At 42.1% G+C, this 22,236-nt stretch overlaps 1 protein-coding gene across 3 annotated transcripts; it reads right to left on the reverse strand.

The window, feature by feature from the left end:
- On the reverse strand, positions 1-20,284 carry RNF141 (ring finger protein 141). Of its 3 annotated transcripts, none has more exons than XM_020789909.3 (6): positions 20,141-20,284; positions 17,480-17,682; positions 15,275-15,383; positions 14,345-14,526; positions 5,468-5,575; positions 1-2,910 (listed from the first exon to the last, which is right to left on the reverse strand). In XM_020789909.3, exons 2-6 carry the CDS (start codon positions 17,620-17,622, stop codon positions 2,760-2,762), a joined length of 693 nt encoding a protein of 230 aa, XP_020645568.2. In that variant the 5' UTR covers positions 17,623-17,682; positions 20,141-20,284; the 3' UTR covers positions 1-2,759. The 3 variants fall into 3 exon arrangements, with proteins under 3 accessions (XP_020645568.2, XP_020645569.2, XP_078240059.1); XM_020789910.3 differs by lacking the exon at positions 20,141-20,284 and adding an exon at positions 19,782-19,921; XM_078383933.1 differs by lacking the exon at positions 20,141-20,284 and adding an exon at positions 18,899-19,414.
- Positions 20,285-22,236: the final 1,952 nt, after the last annotated feature.

Raw genomic sequence — 22,236 nt, forward strand, 5'->3', positions numbered from 1 at the left:
TGAAGGAAATCCAAGTGTTTTATTGCACAGTATCCATAACAATAATACATCAGAAGGCTTATAGGTATTAACAGTCTTTTTATCAAACTCTTAGGAAATATTCACAGTCACGCTAAACAAAGGAATGCATTTTTTTCTGCTCTAAAAGCAGGAATTCAGCTCTCAAATTCACAAAATCATTTCAAAAACCCATCATGATTCAGGTGATAAACCAGTATTCTTCCAATAGTCAGTTATGCAATTTTATACAGTTAAGTTGTATTTTTAGTAGACATGCATTGTAACCACAGTGCGTGTAATTCTGTCATATGTTTGCATGTACAGTATAGGCATGTGCCAAAAGCCCATGGGCAAATACAGCCAGCAGGAAACTGTACCTTGTCTCACATTCTGAGGAGCAATTTTCTTTTCCTGCAGTTTCACTGGCAGTCCTTTACTACTCAGAGACAGAGGGGCACAACTCCACAATGTTGGAGATAGGCCACAGGGAGAGGAACACTAGTGGCACAGAAGAATTAACCACTTTGTAGGAAATTTCTCCTTACATAATTTGCAAGGCAGACCTATAGTACATACACTTTTACAAGGTACACAGAACATTACTTAAATTAAATTAATTAATTTAAAAAGTTATACACACTACAATGTTTACATACATATTCTCTATACACATATTTACAAGCTTTTCTGTTACTGATATTACAGTTATATATACCCCTATTGTTCTAATTACCCCTATTGTTTTATATTATCTGTATAACTGAAATTTTAATGATTCCAACTTTTCAAACTCTAGCATTCATAATGTTTACCATGACTATTTGTAATTACCCATAACTAAGAGAAGTGGTTTAAAGAATTTAATACTACAGTCTTGCAGTAGCAAAATATGCAGTGAATCCAAGATAATCCCTCAACAGGGAAGAATGAATAATGGCTTATTGTTTTCAAAATGCAGGTTTTTTTAAAAAATAGGTCCTTCTGCCACAACACTACCAGTTACAAATATTGGGTGTGGTTGTGACACATACAATAAGTTTTGTGGAAGAAAGAAATACTCCCTTCATATTTATAATCCATTACAAATCAGTTTGCACTGAGAAATGTTTCTAAGCAAAATCCATGAGGATTGCACCATAACAAAGTTCAAAGTAAAATCTTTCTCTGTGTTTAGTGAATGAACTGCTGACTACATCTTTTCTTGGGTAAACAAAATTAGATGAGAAGCAAGATAATCTCTGTCATCTTAATGACTTTAGGTTGAATTTAAGAATCTCTAGCAAGCCACCATATTCTGAAGTGTACACGTTCAGTCCCAACCTCTGTTGTTTTTCAGTCATTATCTATCTGTAAACATGTAGTGAGGACAGCAATTTTATAATTAAAAATATCAAGCGGTCTCAATTGTATTAATTTGCTTTCAAAAACGTCCCAGCCCATTTTCTTAAATTTTAAAGATCCAGATTAAAAATGGCTTTGCTGTACCAACCACATCTGGAAACAGCATCCAAGGTCCCTGTACCAGGTGGTTAGCTGTGCAAACTGCCATTACAAGTTTCCATGACATTTTGCTTGGGGCCATTGTAGGAAATATAAAATAGCCGCACTAATTTACTATTGCTAGCAGATAAGCCCAAAACAAGAGGGTCAATCACCAGAAGACACTTTGCTAAAAGACCCAGCACCAAGGTTTCTAGAGGCTTCAGTGTTCTCCTTTCTTACGACCTTAAAGCAAAGATATCATAATCATATATAATTATTCCTTCCATTACAATTATCCACACTGCACTTGCAGAAAGGATTCAAGCACCATGTATTTGCTTTCAGTCACCATCTTTTTTTGAATTACAGTGGCATCGTTTAAAAAAACAGATCTTTAAGAATGGGTAGATCTATTAGCAAATGTAAACTACTACTGAATGTATCTGGCTTTTTATTCTACTAGCAAAAGCAAGGGAGTAGAATTCCAAAACACTCTTGTAAACAGAGTGGGAGGTTAGTACAGTCTATTCTCCAATTCCTCCATAGTCACCAAATGAGATCCTAAAACTTTTTTTTAGGAAAACAGGATTTCAGAGACTAGATTTGGCCAGTGGGCAAACTCTGCTCTCCACTGATGAAAGAGCCTTCTGTCTGCAGGAAGTTTTGCTGGCTCCAACCCTCTGACTTTCATGGAGATACTGGAAGTGCTAGTGTTATTTAAAGTTGCCTAAAATTTTATTCTCTCCGAACAGAAGCAGTAAAGCTAATTACTGATCAAAAGAATATGCTATCACAGAATTTTGAATAAAGAACACACTACAGAACGTAGTTTTTCAAACAAACGTGTTAAATATTAACATAATGGGCCAACAGAAGTTAGTGAAACTTATATGTAGGAGTATCATCAGTTCTTATTTGTGCAAGCACACATATTTGTGTAAAGGATAGCTTCTCAGTGCAATGCCAGAAACACAATCTAACTACCCCAAAGCTTTCAATAACAAAGTGCAATATTCAACGAGTCAACAAAGAGCTAAACTAAAATATTAGCTATCCCAGTGCTTATAAAATATTAGAGAATTCACTGTGTACTTTCTTCTGTTACTCACAGAGCTTAATAAGAGGAAACTGAAAAGTATGAACTCAAACTAGTTCTCACAAAAGTGGTCAGTTTTGAAGATTGTTTGCAGGAGCTAATACAACAAATGAGCAAAACAAAGAGCAGCAATGATAAAGAAATCTTAGGAAATGTTAAAACTACAAACTCAGCAGAAGTGTCAAGGTCTGTGCGGCTGACCAGCCTCATCTACCATGTTGAGTATGTAGGTAGCAATATCTTCTTCTGTAGGTGCATCAGACACAACCCAAGAATCATTTGCTGCAGTCACTTGCAGACGACATATAGGGCAATTCCTGTGACGACCACTCCTGTATAGGAAGCCAGAAGAAGAAGAATCACTAATGCTTTTTAACAAAAAAAAGGGGGGGAAGGCTTGTGGAACCTTTCAGACCAAGATATATATTTTAGCATGTATTTTCATGGATTACACTCAATTTCCTTAGATGTACAGTACTGAGTAAATTATTCAGTCATAGGCATATATGCATATTACATATGGTTGTGCAGGTGGCCTCAGAGGGAAATTGGACATTTTAACATGTCAAGAGTACTATTAACAATGATAACTGACTTTCAAAGGGCTGGCTGCATAAACTCCATGACAAAATACTGCTTTTTAAGTTCTGTGACAATAACAATTATTCTACCATTGATCACAAGATAACAAATAACAGAATCTTATCTTAAAGAAACAATGTGTGTAGGATGAATAACCCAAAATAATGAGAATAACTATTGTTCCTATAATTTCATAAATGGGAACTTTCCCAATTATTAATTTAACAGTCTAATTTAGAACCGCTTCTTCTATTGTTAATGAATAGGATTAGAAAAATATAATATATTCTTAATCATCTTTTTGCTTTTCCTTCCATAGTTTTCATGTTTCTTTTAAACCTTTAATCCCAAATGTAGCTGTAGGAATTTTTTCCAAATGGTTAATATTTTTATACTGAGGTGCCAAAAGCTGACCATATTACCCTTGCAAGACACAAGTTCCTGAATAACACCTACTTGGACAGAGTGCTATAGTACATTAGGGCAATATTGCTTTATGCTCACTATGCTATTGGCCATCTCACCCAAATATTAACAGAGACTCATAAATGCTTTTTGAGCATGTTTCAAAAAGGCCACAGATGCCTTAGATTCCATTTTGTTTTCAAGTAGAATTGGCAGTACTGTTTTTTTTCACTAATCAAGACAGAGTAGTGGGATGACTGTCGATATTTAAAAAGCTAACACAAGATTCCCGATTTTGATTTCAAAAAGTCTATTTGCATAATACATTTTCTGTGCTGTCTCTGCTAAAGCCTAGCTTGGAACAGGGTCAGACTAAGTGTGCTCTGCACCACATATGATTCTTCTACGCAGCAAAGATGTTACTGTATCATTTCTTACCATAAGCAACTGGCTGGTTATCTGTACTGGGCCACTGCAGATACCTTTCCAGGAACAGGGAAATGGTATTGAAAGGTATCCTTGCCCAAACTAAATTTCTTGACTACCCTTGTAGAAAACACTCCTTACTCCACAGTCCTATGAAGTCAAGATCAAGGTTTTGGGCCAGCAGGGCAATACCAGTTTTTGATTTAATTTTAGTGAAAAGGAGAATTTTTTTTATTGATACAAAATGTCTTTGAATTATTTTACAGTGGGGTCTTGACTTAAGAACGGCTTGAGTTAAGAACATTTTGACTTAAGAACCACTCTCATAGGAAAATATTGACTTGACTTACATACTTAGATTTGAGTTAAGAACTGAAAAAAAAAACCATGTGGGAGGCAGGGAAAGTGCAAAATTTGAACTTTCAGTTAACTGTTGGCCAGTGAAAAGGGTGCCTGTCTGCTTCCTCACTCCTCCCAGCGTTTAGAGAGTGGATTGGGAGTCTTCAGACTGCCTGGTACTGCCTGAACTGTATTTTCCCTGCCTTCCCTGAACCTTTCTTGACCTAAGAAAAAAAGAAACAAAATATCCCCCTCTAGTGGTCGAAGGCGGAATAGCAGCTTCCCATTAGTTTCTATGGACGGAAAAGAGCAGATACGGATCAAATGGTTTTCAATGCATTCCTATGGGAAATGCAGATTTGACGTGAGAACTTTTTGACTTGAGAACCGCCTTCCAATACGGATTAAGTTCTCAAGTCAAGACCCCACTGTATTCTAATCAGGTACATGTTGCTCTCATAGGAGGCTGCATCCAAAACAGCTAACAATAAACATTTCTCAATACTGTAAGATTCATCGCATTTGATGGAAAGTAATTTTGCAAAATGTTGCTGAATTCAAATAAAACAAAATTAAGCAATACAAATGCAGGTGAAAATCAGTATTATGCTGACATCAGTTTTATATACAGAAAGCAAATTCAAGATTAATGGGCTAAACCAGAATACAGTAACATTAACCCTTACTGGTAGTGCTATTTTTGCTAGACCAACAGCCTGACTTAGCGGGCAGAATACTCTCATCAGGCTAAACGTTACAGCTGGTTCCTTCATCTCTCCTCCCATGGAGACTATCAGCAAAAAAGTGAAAATGCTAGGGAATGGCAATAGTGGCAAGTCAATTAGCTCTACTCAATCACTAAGGAAATCAACATGTGATGAGGGCAGCGTGCTAGCCCTGTCCCCTTCGCTATTGTATTGAAAAGGGGAAGAGGGACATCAGGAAGAGGGGACACTGTCCTACCTGGGCACCTATTACACAGTTCCTTAAAGGTATCGCCTCTTTCGAGCCTTCCAGGTGTTCTGGCTGCTAGCACTTGTCTGACCGTACTTTATACCCTGTTCTAGGGAAAACAGTCAAAAGCACAGGAAAAACATTTCACAGTAAAATGTAACCACAGTCTGTCAAACAGCTTACCATTTATCAATACATTTCTGACAAAAGCTGTGGGCGCACGGCAAGATCAGATCAGCACGTCCATCCATGCAGATGCAACATTCCTCCTCATCAGTCAGCTGCTTGACCCTACAATAATAAATGAACACAATAATAGAAAAGCCAAACATGGATAAATTGAACATGTAAGCATTTCTGTAAATTTCCCCCCATTTCAACATATACTTTTTTCATGAAAGTTTATGTTCCATAAATTGGTAACCCAAATAGTCATTCATTCCATATGCATTTTAGAGCAAGCCATTTATCTCCTCCTCCTAACTAAAGTAAGTGCATCTGTCCTGGTCCAACAATTGCTTATTGCATTAGGAGCAGCTGTTGTGCACAATAAAAAATCATTGACAAACCCAGTACATGCTACACAAATTAGGGGAGTGAGTTCAATGCTTGTCCTAATGTTTACCTTTCTTCTCTGTATATGAACGTTCATGTTTGCACATACACATGCACAATGAATAATTCTACTCTTAAATTCAAAGGCAAAAGCCTATGTCCCATATCTGCTTCCAGCAGCTTTCAGGCATGGAACTGATACAGAGCACATTCCATTCTGGGAATATTTCTGGACTCAGGGTAAGATGTTTGCAAACCACATGTTTTTCAATTGATTTGCATCATACTATGTTGAAGTGATATAGCAATCTAAGTGTGACAACCCCAGACCTACTGGAGTATCCCACCATGTAATTATGCTGCCACCAACCATTCCCTGTAAGGAGTCACACAGACCAGGAATGGATTTTAATAAACAAAAGAACAAGGTTTATTGAAACAACAAACAGGGTAAATAAAAGAATCAGGTAAATAGGAAACTGGAACGTGGCATAGTCCTAATCATATACATACAACAGATTGGTTCCCCCAGAACACTTTAAGGTAACGCACAGACCCTGAACCTATCAGTTCTGGCTACCTAGATAGAAACCTGAACCTATCAGGTATGTACTAACTGACAAACAGTTGTACCCAGTCTGACACACAGACTCCAACTCCTCTTCTCCACACAAGCTCCAAATATATATACAGTACAGCTCCTCCCCCCTGATGTCCCGCCTTCCACTCCCCATAGGATGGAACTTTCCCTCCAAACCCATGACAGACAGGTACCATCAGTGCTGTATGTGACACCTCCCCTCTTTATAAGTTGTTTTGCGGGGGAAAAGCTAAAGTGCTTTTCTCCAAAAAAACAACCAGGATCAAAACACAAAACAGTTATACATTATCATACAATCCCATAACCCATACTTACTCACTCTAGGTCAAACATATCACTTATGCATTTAAACATTAATATTTGCAATACATCAAGTTACCTTCATTAATACAAACCAAGCCTGTTCAATAAACAGGTACATTTAACTTTTGGTCACCAAAATATACATAGTCCATGGTTTCTTCGCCGTCTTCACTCGTCGGGTCTTCTTGACAAGGCGTCAGCAACACAGTTCATTGACCCTCTGACCACCTTCACTTCAAAGTCAAAATCTTGCAGGTTTAAAGCCCACCTCATAAGTTTACTATTATGGGTTTTCCTTGTCTTTAACCACTGCAGTGGTGAGTGGTCAGTGCACAGAACAAAATGTCTTCCCCAGATGTAAGGTTTGGCCTTCTGAATTGCGTATACTATGGCCAGGCACTCCTTTTCCACGGTTGCCAAATGTCTCTCACCTTTCTGGAGTTTCCTACTCAGGTAGGACACTGGATGCTGGTCACCATTTTCATCCTCCTGGCAAAGAACTGCTCCTACCCCGCTGTTAGACGCATCGGTGTAGATGATGAACTCCCGGTCGAAGTCGGGAGCACGCAGCACTGGATAATGGATGAGCGCCTCCTTCAACCTCCGGAACGCCTCCTCACAGTCGCTGGTCCATGGGATGCGGTCATCAGTCTTCTTCCGCGTCAGATTGGTCAGCGGAGTCGCTATCTCGCTAAACCTCGGGATGAACTTTCTGTAGTAGCCCACCAACCCAAGAAATGATTTGACTTTTTTCTTGGTGTTGGGTCTGGGCCAATCACGAACGGCTTCTATCTTGGCCTCTAGGGGTTTGATCACTCCTCCCCCTACTATGTGACCCAAGTATTTTATTTCTGGGCTACCCAGCTGACACTTGCTTGCCTTTACTGTTAGCCCTGCTGCACTTAACCTCTGCAGCACTATCTCCAGGTGTTTCAGGTGATCTTCCCAGGTATTACTGAAGATCCCTATATCGTCAATGTAGGCCACAGTAAAGTCACTGAGCCCTGCTAAGGTCTGGTCCATCAGCCTTTGGAATGTGGCTGGTGCATTTCTGAGACCAAAACTCAGGACTCTAAACTCATATAGACCGAAAGGGCTGCAAAATGCGGTCTTTTCTTGATCCCTGGGATCAATCCTTAATTGCCAGTATCCCTTTACTAGGTCCAACGATGAAATGAACCGACAACCCCCTATGGTTTCAATCAGGTTGTCTAGCCTGGGCATTGGGTAGGCATCAGGAGTGGTTACGCGGTTTAATTTCCGGTAATCTACACAAAATCTAATGCTCCCATCAGGCTTGTCCACCAGGACTATCGGAGAGGACCAAGGACTAGAAGAGGGGACGATTATGTTCTCCCTAAGCATCTCGTCCAGCTCCTTCCGCACCTTGTCCCTATAGGGTCCCGTCACTCGGTATGGGGATACTGGTTGCGGGGTTGCATCCCCTGTGTGGATCCGATGCATCACTCCCTTCACTATCCCCGGCTTATTTGAAAAAACCTTATGATATTTAGTGAGCAGCACTTTTAGTTCTTGCTGCTGGTCTTGGGTGAGTGCAGGACTGATCTTCACCTCATCTGGGTTGTATTTCACTTCCCCTCTACCCTCCCAGAAGGGTAATTCAGCTTCCTCACTCTCAGCTGCTTTTATGGCAAATAAAACCCTCTGTTCCCCTCTGTAGTAGGGTTTCAGGGCATTCACATGTACCACCCTTCGTGCTTGGTGTTCCTCCTGTTCTATAAGGTAGTTCAGATCTGACATCTTGGAAATGACCCTGTATGGTCCTGCCCATTTGAGCTGCAGTTTGTTCTCTTTGCAGGGCCTAAGCCAAAGCACTTCCTCCCCTGGGTTAAAGTGCCTCTCCCTGGCTTTCTGGTCATACCAGGTTTTCTGCCTGACCTTCTGAGCTTGCAGGTTTTCTGCTGCTAACTCTAGGTTTCTCTTCAGGTCATTCATTAAAGTGTCTATGTACGTCACAACATCTTGTGGGTCATCCTGGGTGATCTGCTCCCAATTCTGTTTGATTAAATCAAGTGGACCTTTTACTTTTCTCCCAAACAAAAGTTCAAACGGACTGAACCCGGTACTGGCTTGGGGCACTGATCGATAAGCAAACAAAAGGGATTGCAGCTTCTGGTCCCAATTGTTTGGATTCTCTGCCAAGTAAGCCCTAATCATGCGCATCAGAGTCCCATTGAACTTCTCCGTTAACCCATTACTTTCGGGGTGATAGGCAGTGGTTTCCTTGTGTTTAATTCCACAGATTTGCCATAACCGTTTCATGAGCTTTGATGTAAACGATGTGCCCAAATCTGTGATTATTTCTGAGGCAAATCCCATCCTGGACATATACCCCACCAAGGCATCTGCCACTGTGTTAGTTTCGATATTAGTCAAGGGTATGGCTTCGGGGTACCTCGTGGCATGGTCCACAATGGTGAGAATGAACCGGTTCCCCCTCTTTGTGGCCTTGGGCAAAGGTCCCACAATATCCACTCCTATACATTTGAACGGGGTGTCAATCACAGGCAAAGGGCACAACTTCGCTTTGGTCCTGTCACGGTTATTCCCCTGCCTCTGACACACATCACATTGTTTACAGAACTCCTTGATCTGCTTCCCTATTTCAGGCCAGTAAAAATTTTGTGTGATTCTCTGCTGTGTTTTGCTCACCCCTAAGTGCGCAGCAAACATGTCAGAGTGCCCCCTTTGTAAGATCATGGGGCGATACTTTTCAGGTACCACTAGCTGACTTCTGATCCCATCTCCCCCTTTTGAGCTATTCATCAGGGTCTCTCTATATAAAATTCCCTTTTTCTCGCGAAATCTCGCTGGGGTTTCAGGTGTTAGCTGGGTGTCTGTCACCTTTTCAAAACACTTTCGGAGAGTGGCATCTGCCTTTTGCTCTTGGCCAAATTTGCTGTCTGTGGTTAAGGTTTCTGCCACAGCTTCGGGACTACCCTCATCTGCTCCAGCCTCGGGCTCTTTAGTACCCCCCTGAACTGTCCCCGTGGTAGCTTGTGAGCGTGTAATCACTAGCACCCGTTTCACATGTTCAGCCAGGTCATTTCCCACGAGCACGGCTGCTGGCAGAGTCGATGAAATCGCTAGCCGCCAAACTCCCCTCCAGCCTTGAAAGCTCACAGGTACCTCAGCTACTGGCAGTGAGATCACCTGCCCCTCAATCCCTGCCACCTTCAGGCTCTCATTTGGGATTATATACTTCCTAGGAATAATATCTGGATGGCACAGGGTCACCTGGGAACAAGTATCCCTTAGCCCCCTATACTGATGGTCAAGTATTCCTACGTCCACCCCTGCGGTCTCAAACAATTGCGAATCTGTCCTCACTAGTAAGCAGCGCTTGACCTCCACAAGAGGACCATTTTCCCCAGCCTGATCAGCAGATGTAACTGGTCCAGATTGAGTAGCCATGGCAACAGGCTCCCTCAGTGGCAAGGAGCTTTGCTCTGTCTGGACACAGAACACAGCTTTTGGCTTGGTTCCACTCAAATCATGAGGCAAATTTCCCTTTAGCTGCTTTAATTTCTCACACTCTGAGATTAGATGGCCCTTTCCTTGACAGAAATAACATTTTCTGCTGTACTTGGAGTCTTTCTCATCTGGTTTTGGTTTTCCCTCCAAAATCTGAGGTCTTGGTGGTTTCATGTCTGAGGGCTTCCCTTCAACATGGGCCCCTCCCCCTTGCTGGTTTTTCCCTGGTCCCTGAGAGTACCTGCTGTAGGTTTCTTTGGGCTTACCCACAGATTTCCCCTCAGCACCTAAGGGCTTCCTTATTTGGGAAATAAAATCTGCGATCTCTGCCGCTTCTGTCACCGATTTAGGTTTCCTCTCCCTCACATGGAACTTTAGTTCCCCATGCAGGACTGAATAAAATTGTTCCAGCGCTATCAGGTCTTTGAGCTGCTGGAAGGTCTCTGTCCCCTCCTGAGACAGCCATTTCTCTAGCAACCTCACCAGTTGGGCCCCCACTTGGGTAAAAGTCTGCTCTGGTTTTTTTGTGAGTGACCTGAATCTTTGCCTCAGCTGTTCAGCATTTATCCCATGCCGGGCAAACACCAGTTTTTTAAACTCAGCGAAGTCCTTCAGCAGTTCTACTGGCATCTCTGCATAGACTTCTGCCAGGCTGCCACTGATCAAAGATCGCATAATGGTCATCTTCTCAGTTTCCCTTACTGAGAAGTCCACAAACGCTCTTTCCACGAGGGAAAAGAACACCTCAGGGCAATCTCCCTTGTGGTACACAGGGAATTTCTTCAGGTCAGTTTTAGACAGGCTGCCTTCCCCATTCCCTGGGTTCCCCTCATTATTATTGTTATTCCTATTTCCACTCATCATCTCCAGCTTCTTCAGCTCAAACGCCATTTTTTCTAACTCCAACTGTCTCTGTTTCTCTTCCCTTTCAAACGCCATTCTTTCTAACTCAAATTGTCTTTGTTTCTCCCTTTCCCTTTCCTGTTTCTCTTCCCTGGCCATTTCAAATTGTCTTTGTTTCTCTTCCCTTTCCATTTCAAATTGTCTTTGTTTCTCTTCCCTTTCCATTTCAGATTGTCTTTGATTCTCCTTTTCCCTTTCCTCCATTTCCCTCACCCTCAGTTCATGCTGTTGGGCTAGGAGCATTCTTCTGAGTTCTGAGGTCAGTTCTCCCGTGCTCTCATCCTGCACTGAGCCAAATTCCTCCTCAGAACCTTGGTCTCCCTGTGGTTCTCTCACTTCCCCCATTTCTGCCATTTGGCTTCGAGTCAAGGGCATAATCCCCCCCAGAACAGGCTGCCTTCAAAAGTCACGCCTCAAAATAAAATGACGACTTTTTTCCTTTTGCCTCAGAAACAGCCTTCTATAGACTGCTGCTGTCCCTCCAGCACCAACTTGCAACTGTTGCCAGGCAGAATCCACCCCCTCTGCTAGGCCTCTCAGCAGACAGGCTAGATCACTGTTACTTCACGCAGCTTTGCCTCAGCCCTTTCCCGCCAAAACGGGTTGCCTCAGAGCTCCCTAATCTAGTCCCCCAATCTGAGTTTGCACGTTCTTCCACTAGCCTACCTCCCCGTGAGGTAAGCCTAGAAGATTACCTACGCGCCCTCAGATTTTCCCTGACTAGACCCCCCTTGCTCTGGGCACACTTGCCAAGGCTTTGCTGGACCACTGGACAACTGGACTAGTCGTATCCCACCGCTGCCACCAATCAATGTGACAACCCCAGACCTACTGGAGTATCCCACCATGTAATTATGCTGCCACCAACCATTCCCTGTAAGGAGTCACACAGACCAGGAATGGATTTTAACAAACAAAAGAACAAGGTTTATTGAAACAACAAACAGGGTAAATAAAAGAATCAGGTAAATAGGAAACTGGAACGTGGCATAGTCCTAATCATATACATACAACAGATTGGTTCCCCCAGAACACTTTAAGGTAACGCACAGACCCTGAACCTATCAGTTCTGGCTACCTAGATAGAAACCTGAACCTATCAGGTATGTACTAACTGACAAACAGTTGTACCCAGTCTGACACACAGACTCCAACTCCTCTTCTCCACACAAGCTCCAAATATATATACAGTACAGCTCCTCCCCCCTGATGTCCCGCCTTCCACTCCCCATAGGATGGAACTTTCCCTCCAAACCCATGACAGACAGGTACCATCAGTGCTGTATGTGACACTAAGTGAACAGACCCAAAATACAATTAGATTTTTTTTCTCCTGAGCAAAACTGTGCAATTATCTTTAGCCAATGTTTGTTTCACTTTTGTAATTTTGTTCCCACCATTATGAGCATAAACTAAAAATGTAATGTGCACATAGCATTATTATAAGTACAGTTGTGAAATCCATGCTATGCTTAGAGGAATTACTCTCATACACTAATCAAGCAATGGTTAACTTCTGCACTCTTTCATTTTTCCCACCTTTTCTTAACTCTGATGCAGCATGGTACTTCTTTTACCATTACTACCATCTTCTATCTGTAGAATTACACTAAACAGCAGGCTTTTTTTGACCTTTCACTGATAATTTTGCATATAAGGTCACAAAGTCACTTAAACTATTAACCACTGGAGCAGTGTGCAATTAAGGTTGAAATCAAGGCTTAACTATGCAGCTATCTTCTTCCTCTATCTCATTCCCTCATTATGGGACCTCATTTAAAGATGAGTAATTTACATTACTCTTAGCATCAGTAGGGCTTTCAAGTTAGTCCCTAACCATGTCTGTTAGCAAACACTCATTACTGTTCTGTAACAAAAGAAGCATTAATTCTGTCATTTTTTGTTTGCCATACCACCTCACTAGCAAAGCAGGATACCATCAGTGGGCTTGCATTTTTCCTCAAGCTTTCTAGCGAGAAATGGTGATAATTAGAAGAGGAAACTTTCACATGCTAATACATAAAGTGAGTGTAACAAAGCCTCAAACAAATTGCACTGACTGCTGCTCTAACTGAACAAGTCTTGTGGCATCTTAAAGACTAGTAGGTTTTACTGACATAAGCTTTCAGCTCATTTCTTCAGATGAAAAAAATGGAATGAAGTCCACAAAAGTAAATGCCAACAAAATTTGTGTGTCTTTAAAATGCGACAAGATTCCTTGTCGTTTCTACCTTGCAAGACATTTTGAGTCAGAAAATCAAAAATGGTGTGGTGTTTGCCCTTGCAGCCCCTGCTTGCCTTTGCCTCACAAAGGCTCATGTCATGTTTTCTTCTCACCGTCACCAGTGGATTACCTCATCCACAATATAAATGACGTCTGTCACTTGTCTTGTGAACAGAAACAGAACTTATTTACTGGAGTGAAGCAGATTGTTATAAGTTCTTCAGATACACATTATACTTAAGCAATTCATCAACAGTTCTCTCAGTACATACTTTTCTCTTACTATATCATTACCACCTTCTCTACCTTATTTTCCTAACCAGCTCTATCTCTCAGTCTCTGTTCCCTCTCTCTGATTAACCAGCCCTATCTGACTCCTTCTCCCGCCAAGCCTCATGCAGCTGCCGACTCCGCCTCTCCAATCCTCTCATAAGTTCATGCAAATCAGCTCATGAATATGAATAGCATGAGTGACGTGAGCGATCACCACAAATGGCATATTCATTTACACTGCAAAACAAATTACCTTCAGTACCTAAGCCCTTGCAGCAAGAGTCTGGTAATCTTCCAAACAAGGTTCAGCCAAGGCAAGCCTTAATTATAGAATCTTCATTCAGAGTGTATGTTTTGTAGTTAATGACAATCTTTTTTATCCTGTAACAAACTTGCAACTTACACAAGATAAGAATTTGTAACCTGTGTTCTCAAAGCTGAGCTGCAGCTGAATGCTTCTTTTTATGGTGGATACTGTGAATACAGTATAAAATGCATACCCCCTACACACTTATTTGTTATTTTGTTCTGTGTTGCAAAGTCAGAACTAACTTACAGCAACTCTAATAGGGCTTTCAAAGTAAAAAAGTTGTTTAAGGAGTAGTTTTACCAGTTCCACTCTCCCAGGGAGATATCAACTCAAACATAAATGTATAACCAAAGTGAACAAATTCAAACATAAAAATATCTTAAGACACAGAAATACCTTCCCATCCAAAGGCTGGCCTGGCAAGAAGTAACAGATGATAGATCCTCTGCAGCTCCTTCTGAAGCATCCATCCGTGAAAGAACACCTGCTGCCTGACTTGTAATATCATTATAAAGCTGAATGAACTGATACAAGTTCATTATTCTTGACGCTTCAACAATTCCACTCGTCTTGTTTATCTAAATACAGATAAGGTTTAATGATTTTTTGCTTTTAACATCTCACCACTTGGTTTTAATATGTGCTTATAAATAGAGATGGGGTATTCATATTCGTATACGAATACCCCTGTACAGCCACCACCTGCTCCACTTTTCCTTCCAATCGCTCCAGAGCACCTGGTCAGCTAGCCACTCGTCAGCCTTGCAGGGAGACAATTCTCTCCTTCTGCCAGGAATGGTTAGCCGACCGGGCACTTTGGAGCGACTGGAAGGAAGAGCGGGACCGGCGCTGGCAGACATGTGAGTGAACGGTCTGGCCCCAGGGGCTGGACTCTCATTAACTCCAGCTGTGCGGGAGTATTTGTATACAAATAGGAACATCCCCATCTCTACTTATAAACATGCACACAACTTGAATATAAGCCAAGAGTTCTGAAAATTAAAATGACACAAAGCTTCATGGTACTTTAGCACAAGAACCTACATGGTGTGGATGGCTTCAGAATGTTTACAGTGTCCCTACAATTCTGAAGGTCCATCATCCATTTACTTTATTTTCAGTAATTTTAAAGCGATTTAAGCTACAAAAGTGCATTAGTGCAACAGCTACATGACAAAACTGCAAAGAACAACCTAGCATTTTCAAAACGAATACGTAAAGATCTTTTTAGGTGGCCGTATTTAAGTACCAAATCCAACAATGCTATCTTAAGTTGTCCTTACACCTCAGTAACGGATAACAGCACTAAATGCTTTGATAACTTACCTTTGTACATACTACACGAACAGCCACCTTCCACAGAGCAGAGGCATCTGAGCCTGGCTGCACTTCAAACAAGAGATGTTTGTCCTGGCCAGAACCCAGCTTTGCAGTCCTAAAAGTGTTTAGTACTGTATTAATTTATTTCACACTATGTATTATGAATGGAAACCATAAATCAGTATAAATTAAATACATGGATTTGACACATGTACCTTTCAATAGAAGAACAAATTCAATACGTGTGCCTTAGAAACCTATAGCTTCTTTATATGCTACTCTTAATTTCCAACATACACACTTTTTACCAGCAATTATTATTGCTCAGTCGTAATACATGAATCCCATTAAATACACCCATAACAGGACAGGACCCAGGTGACTTTCAAGCCCCATTAGCCCACTGAAACTTTCCCCTCATCTGTTTGGCAGCCCACTAATAGACATCATGGGCTGCTGTGCAGATAACTGAGACAATAAGAAGGCATTTCCAAAACTGTATGGAGGCTACCTCTGTCAATGTTTATCTAGATCCTCCATATCATCAATACCATGAATATACAGTCTTAGATTCCTGAAACAACAACTACCTGTGCCTTGTCACTGTCATTCCCTCTTTCTATTTTACAATAATTTAATCTTCTGGTTTTTCAATACAAAGGTTACAAATCTGTTCCAAAGTTTTCAAGAAACTCTCACACACACTTAGTTTAGTGAGAAGGACTGTAGACCAGTGACAGAGTGCACACTTTCCATGCCAATGGTTGGAAGTTAAATCCCTATTATATCTAGATAGGGCTGGAGAAGGCCCCTGCTTTAAACCTCGGAAAAACAGCTGCCTGTCAGTGTAAAGAATGCTGAGATAAATGGACAAGCTGTTTGACCCAGATAAAAGGTGATTTTGTATGCTTGCAGCTACAATAACATTTAATAGTTCTATTTCAACTCTGAGAAGCAGAAGTAGAGAATTTTAATAATAACTGTATGCCATCAAGTCAGTTCTGATTTATGGCGACCTTTTGCAGGTAGGGAATACACAGAAATTGTTTACCATTCCCTTCTTCTGAGGGCAGCTTGCCCAAGGCCCAAGGCTGGCTATTCTCCCAGGAGGCATAGGGGATAACTGAATTCTCAACCTCTGGTTCCACAGCCAAGTATCTATACTAATGAGTTATCTAGTCAGGTCAAACTTAAAACATTGTTGTGTAAGGTTAGCATGACACTGAATGTGCATGGAATTTGAATATACAAAGAGGCAGAATGAGAAGGGAATATTTTCCAACACACCTGATATGCTGAATTCACTTCTACTCTTTCATTTTATAGTCTATCAGCCTATATTTTCAAATACTCCAGTACTGAAAAGTTGGTTGTATTTCAGTTATTGGCTCAGCTGCCATTCCTGATTTGTAATGAATGTACACACAGTTAGTTTTGTCTCTCCTCTTTTGTTATGATTCACCAGATTGACTCCCTTGTACTGCAGCTGCACTGAATACCTTATCGGGGAAATAAGCCCTCCACGCCCAATTCCTGGCTGGGTTTGAAAAACATTATAACAACAAATTTGTTCAAATAAGTTCTGGCTGGCAGAAACTTGTAACACAATTTATTGTTAAGCCTTCAAAGACTTTTTCTTTGGTTACAACAGACTGAGATTACCCGTGGAACTTTGTAAGCACACACATTTCCTAGCTTGATATGGGTTCCTATAAATCACTTTATATATGAGAAATGAAAGAAACGATCCTATTGCATAGTGTAGTAAATCCCACTAGAGTAGGGCTACTGAATAAATGAGTAGTTAGTCAACACCAAAAGTTTCATTGATTCAAATGGGCCTACTCTGTGACATTAAATTGAGTCAGAGTAGGTCTGTTTGAATCAATGAAATGTACATAGGTGTCGACGCATCAAACTCCAATAATTCAAGGAGCCTACTCTAGAGTGATTTACTACACTAAGCAAAGGGATTTTAGTCATCCTGTACTTATTATCTTAACAAGTATTCATATGTAGAATAGATTTTTAAACACCTGAAGAACACAAAAGGGCTTAAGCATGAATTAAAAGGTGCACAGAATTTTCTAACTCCCCATAAGTCAACAAAACTACTGGAAATCCTTCACTCTGGACATGTGTGAAGCTTGATATTATTCAAATGCTGAAGTATTTTATAAACAGGATTAAACAAATGAGTAGAAATCTTACGTGTCATTAAGTTCTGCAACTCTCCCCAAAAACTCTTCGTACGTCAAAAAGCCACTTTCTCGAACCAGAGATACATGTTTGACCAATTTTTCTGGCAGCTTATTTATAACAGTGTGTGTCTGACTTGAGAGCTGCTGGCCCATGGTAAAATGCTTTAGCTCAACATCCGGGAAGAAAAGCCACTTCGTTCATTTGGAGAGTTTCTAAGAAAAATATTTTTAAATGTTCTATTAATATAAAAAGTTACCACTGCATTTGACTGTTATCAACCAAACCTTAGTACCAGAACAAGGAGGGGGCTCTATTTAACAGCTTACCTACTACAATTCTAAATGTAAGGAAAGAGTAGCAATCCTCATAAAGAGATCTTCTTTATAAAAATTGACAGTTAACTACATAGACTGAAACAGAATCCTTCCACTAACACAATGGAAATCATGGATGAATCAAATCCCTTCACAGGCTCTCCAGATATGCGCTGAAGGAGTTTGACGAAAAGAAGAGAAACTTACTGTACATGAGTGTGGCAGAGTAAGGTTGCAGACTGCCAATTAAGACATACAGCTCAAAAATACAGTGGATTCTGCTGGCAGCTAAGATAAGCATAAAGTTGACAAGGAGGCAAATGTAATTAGCTCCTCCTGAATACACTCTTCTTAAGTGCACAGAATACAATGACTGTCATTCACATTTGCCAATTCAAAAGCCAGTAAATAGAGAGTAGGCATCTCTTAATGGGGGAAGGAATTTGAAACTCATTCTAGTTAAGCCATGTGGAAAATAACAGTGTAGAGCAAGAACAGCTGACCATTAAGGAGAACGGCATCTAATAAACTAGACAGAGAAAATAACTTAAATTAGTCTTCAGAAAATACTATAATTTAGGCTACAACACATTTAACATGTGTTCTAATTTGCCGTTCTAATTTCTGAATTTCCATTTGAGTTTTATAATATCTGTTCAAAAACTAATTATCATATGATTTCAGAAATGGATGTCATGGTACTTTAGCCCCTAATTGCCAAGAAATACACAGATTAAAGGCTTCAGTGTGAGAATTGTTTAATTTCTAGAATGTACACACTGAGGGAAAACAATTTCACTTTGGGAACCAATGCAAATTGTAACAGCAATGCTCAATGTAAGCAGTTATTAACGCTGAAAAATGCTTTCATATTAACTGTCCATTTTGTAACCCTTTCATCTACTTTGCTGTTTGCATACATCAAATGTCGAGAAATTGCCTAAATTAAGTACAATCTTCCAACAACTCAGTTTCACAGGCCAAATTCCTTTACCTAAAAGGATGATGAATTGCTTTTTCATTTTAAATAAATAAAAACAAATTTTCATTAACGTAAAAGTTTCAAAATATTTCTTAAAGTGACATTCCACAAAGCACTGGAAATTTCATGTACCTGAAGACTGAATTTTTTTAACATATCCAATCTATGCTAATATATCTTGTGTGAAAAAAAATAAAAAAAATACAGAAACACTTGTTTTCTGAGTAGAACCACCAAGCAGCTAGCAGAGTTTCTCTCGAATGCACCTTCTCCCACGTCCAGAGGTGACAGTTTCTGACTGTTGCTCAAAACACAACTTGGAACCAGGCAACAATAGACCAGCGGTAGAATCTAGCATTTCTCAAAGGGCCAAGTATTCACTCCGCGTACAGGCAACCGGCTGCCCTAGTCAAGCTTTGATAGATCTCTCTGATCAGCAGCAGAGAGACAAGGATTTCTTAACGGTGTAATAAGAATAGTAAGAACAAGAAAATATTCCTCTTAAATAAGGATCCTGAAACGAATAGGGGCGGCATTCCGTGCGGAGAGGACTAAGAGAACTTCATTCAGTTCACGGAGTCCATACTGACGGGGATCCGAATTCTTATATGTTTTACACGCTCTTTCTAATTCAGCACAGGGGTCTTGCTTGGCACATTTAGGGCACGTTCAATAAGAAACGGAGCCCGTCCCCGCCCGCCGAGGGGGCAGCAGAGAACAAAGAGCACAACAGCATCCTCTTCCCCAGTGCAGTTAGTCGGGAGGGCAGGCGGGTAGGTGGGTGAGGGGGGCTCCTCTCAACCACACAGCCACACCACGAGCTTGGGCAGGCGGTGAGGAGGCTCCACAAAACTTCGCAGGGCAACCCCGGCGCTTCCAAAAAGCCCGGGCACGCCTTCCCTCCCCTTGGGAGCCCCCCCCACCAGCCCATCTGTCAGCCTGCCGAGCCACCAGGACTGGGGCGAGGCACCCAGGAGGGCGATCGTGGCCCGAGAACCAGGGAAAGACACCCCACCTTCGGGCGAGCTCCATTTGGGGGCCCCGGCCGGGCTGGAAGGCGCCACACCCATCGCCGCCACCTCCCCTCAGAAAACCCAACCCGCCACGCCGCGCCCCCCCCCTCTCGCAGCGGCCGGCATCGGCAGCGCCGGAGGAAGGGACGGAGGGGAAAGCCGTGGGGTGGCAGCTGATGGGGGGGGGAGGAACCAGGGGAGGCGCCTCAGCGCCCCTAACCCTTTCCCCAGCCGGGAGTCCCGGCCACGGCGTCCCCAGAAGGGACACGGGGAGCGCTCCCCGTCGGTGTTCTCAAGCCTCGAGAGGAAAAAGGCGTTGCTGCCCAGCAGGAGGAGGAAGCAGCCACGACGGAAGCCTCACCCCCAAAACCCCGACATCCTGTTCCAGAACTGCAGCCGCCGCCGCCGCCTCCCTCCGAGCGCAGAGGCCTCCTTCTTCGTCCCCCCTCACAACAAGGCGAAGGCGCGGCATATGGACCAAACCGCTTTCCGTCGCGTTCGGATTATGCGTCACAGCCCCGTTTCACGTCTCCCCCACCCCGGCCCGCTCTCTCTCTCTCTCTCTCTCTCTCTTGTGCCCGGCTAGTTGCTAGGAGACCGGAAGAAGTTGCCGTCTGTTGGCGCTCTGCTCCCCAATTATTTGAAGGATGTACAGGCTTCTGGATATTTCCCTTTTGCCCAATATCACTGAAACAAATAATACAGCTTTATTACGTGCCAGCGGCCTTTAAACACTATTCAAAGTGAATTAAAAGACTAAAAACAAAAAATAGTGAAGGTGCTTCTTAAAACTCGATGCAGTTCCTGTTCTTCTGGGATGCGATGCAACAGGTACATAAGAACGTGAGAAGAGCCCTGCTGGATCAGGCCAAGGGTCCATCTAGTCCAGCTTCCTGTATCTCAGTGGCCCCACCAGATGCCTCTGGGAGCACATGAGACAACTAGATACCTGTCTCCTGATACCCCTGCCTGGCATCTAGCATTTGGAGGTACCTTCCTTTTAAGCCTGGAGATTATACATCCCCCATCATGGCTTGTAACTTGCAATGGACTTTGTGACGTTCCACCCAGTGTTCCCTGTTTGTTTTCCCCAAACCAAGGTTCACTCTCTGGATACATTTCATCTTTCTTCTGCTGCCACCACAGTAAATACTGTATCTGTCACCCACACTGCACCATATACAGTATGCATCAGACACGTGCTGCCAATATAACTTGTTCATTTATCTTTCTGTATTTAAATCACAAATGTTCTTTTATCATTGTGTAGGGTCACTCATTAAAACCTGTATTTGATTACAGATGTTCTTTTATCATTGTGTAGGGTCACTCATTAAAACCTGTATTTGATTACATATTTGTTTATTCAGGTGTTGTATTTACTTATCCACATTAGCCAACTCATTAATAATCTCTGACTATCTCCTTATCTTGACTATTCAATTTATCTCTTTCACAACTCTCCTTCTCCTCTCTCCACTCTCCAACTCTTCTATTCTCCTCTCTAACTCTCCATCAACCCCTCTCTCCTCTTTTTTTCTATCTCCCTCTCTCTGTCTCATTGACTCCGCCCCTCCTGTCTTCTCATAGGCTCTTGAGCTTCAGCTATGATTGACAGGAGTGACATGGATATTCCACCACAGACTTTTCCTCCAGAAATCTGTCCAATCCCCTTTTAAAGGCATCTAGACCAGATGCCAGAACCACGTCCTCTGGCAATGAGTTCCACAGACTAACAACATGCTAGGTTTTCTTTTGCCTGTTCTCACTCTCCCAACATTCAATTTGAGTGGATGTCCCCTGGTTTCAGGTATTGCGTGAGAGTCACCTGTCCCCTGGTGGGCTCCATGACAAGTTGTGCCAAGGCACAGTCATTTAGCATGTCAGGAAACCTGGTTTCTCTTTCTTGACCCAAGCACGCATTGACCCGTGTGAACATATGTGAGGACCCATGTCAATGTGAGGATAATTGAAGTCTCCCATGATTACAATCCTGTCCTTCTTGGACACCTCCCTGATTTGTCTCCTCATTTCAAAGTCCCCCTCAAGTTTTTGTTCTGGAGGATGATAGCACACCTCCACTATCACATTGCTGCTTGGGCTCCTTAACCCATTGGTCCTTAACCCACAGTGATTCTATGATGGAGTTGGACCATATGTCCATATCTATTCTGCTGGATTCTCCCCCTTCTTTGACATAGATGGGCACCCCCCCTCCCTATCCCTCCTATAGAGTTTATATCCTGGGATTATGTTATCTCACTGGTTCTCCGAATTCCACCAGGTTTCCGTTATGGCCACTATATCAGTGTTATCCCTAGCCACCAAATGTTCCAGTCCTCCCATCTTTGCTCAGATGCTTTGGGCATTTGTATAAAAGCCCCTGTGTATGGGGTCCCCCAAGAAGGACTGCTTGTTTGTTTCTTTTTCCCACAGCTGCTAATTCCAGTGGATCAA

This window comes from Pogona vitticeps, chromosome 1 (genome assembly GCF_051106095.1).
Source record: "Pogona vitticeps strain Pit_001003342236 chromosome 1, PviZW2.1, whole genome shotgun sequence".
NCBI lineage: Eukaryota > Metazoa > Chordata > Lepidosauria > Squamata > Agamidae > Pogona > Pogona vitticeps.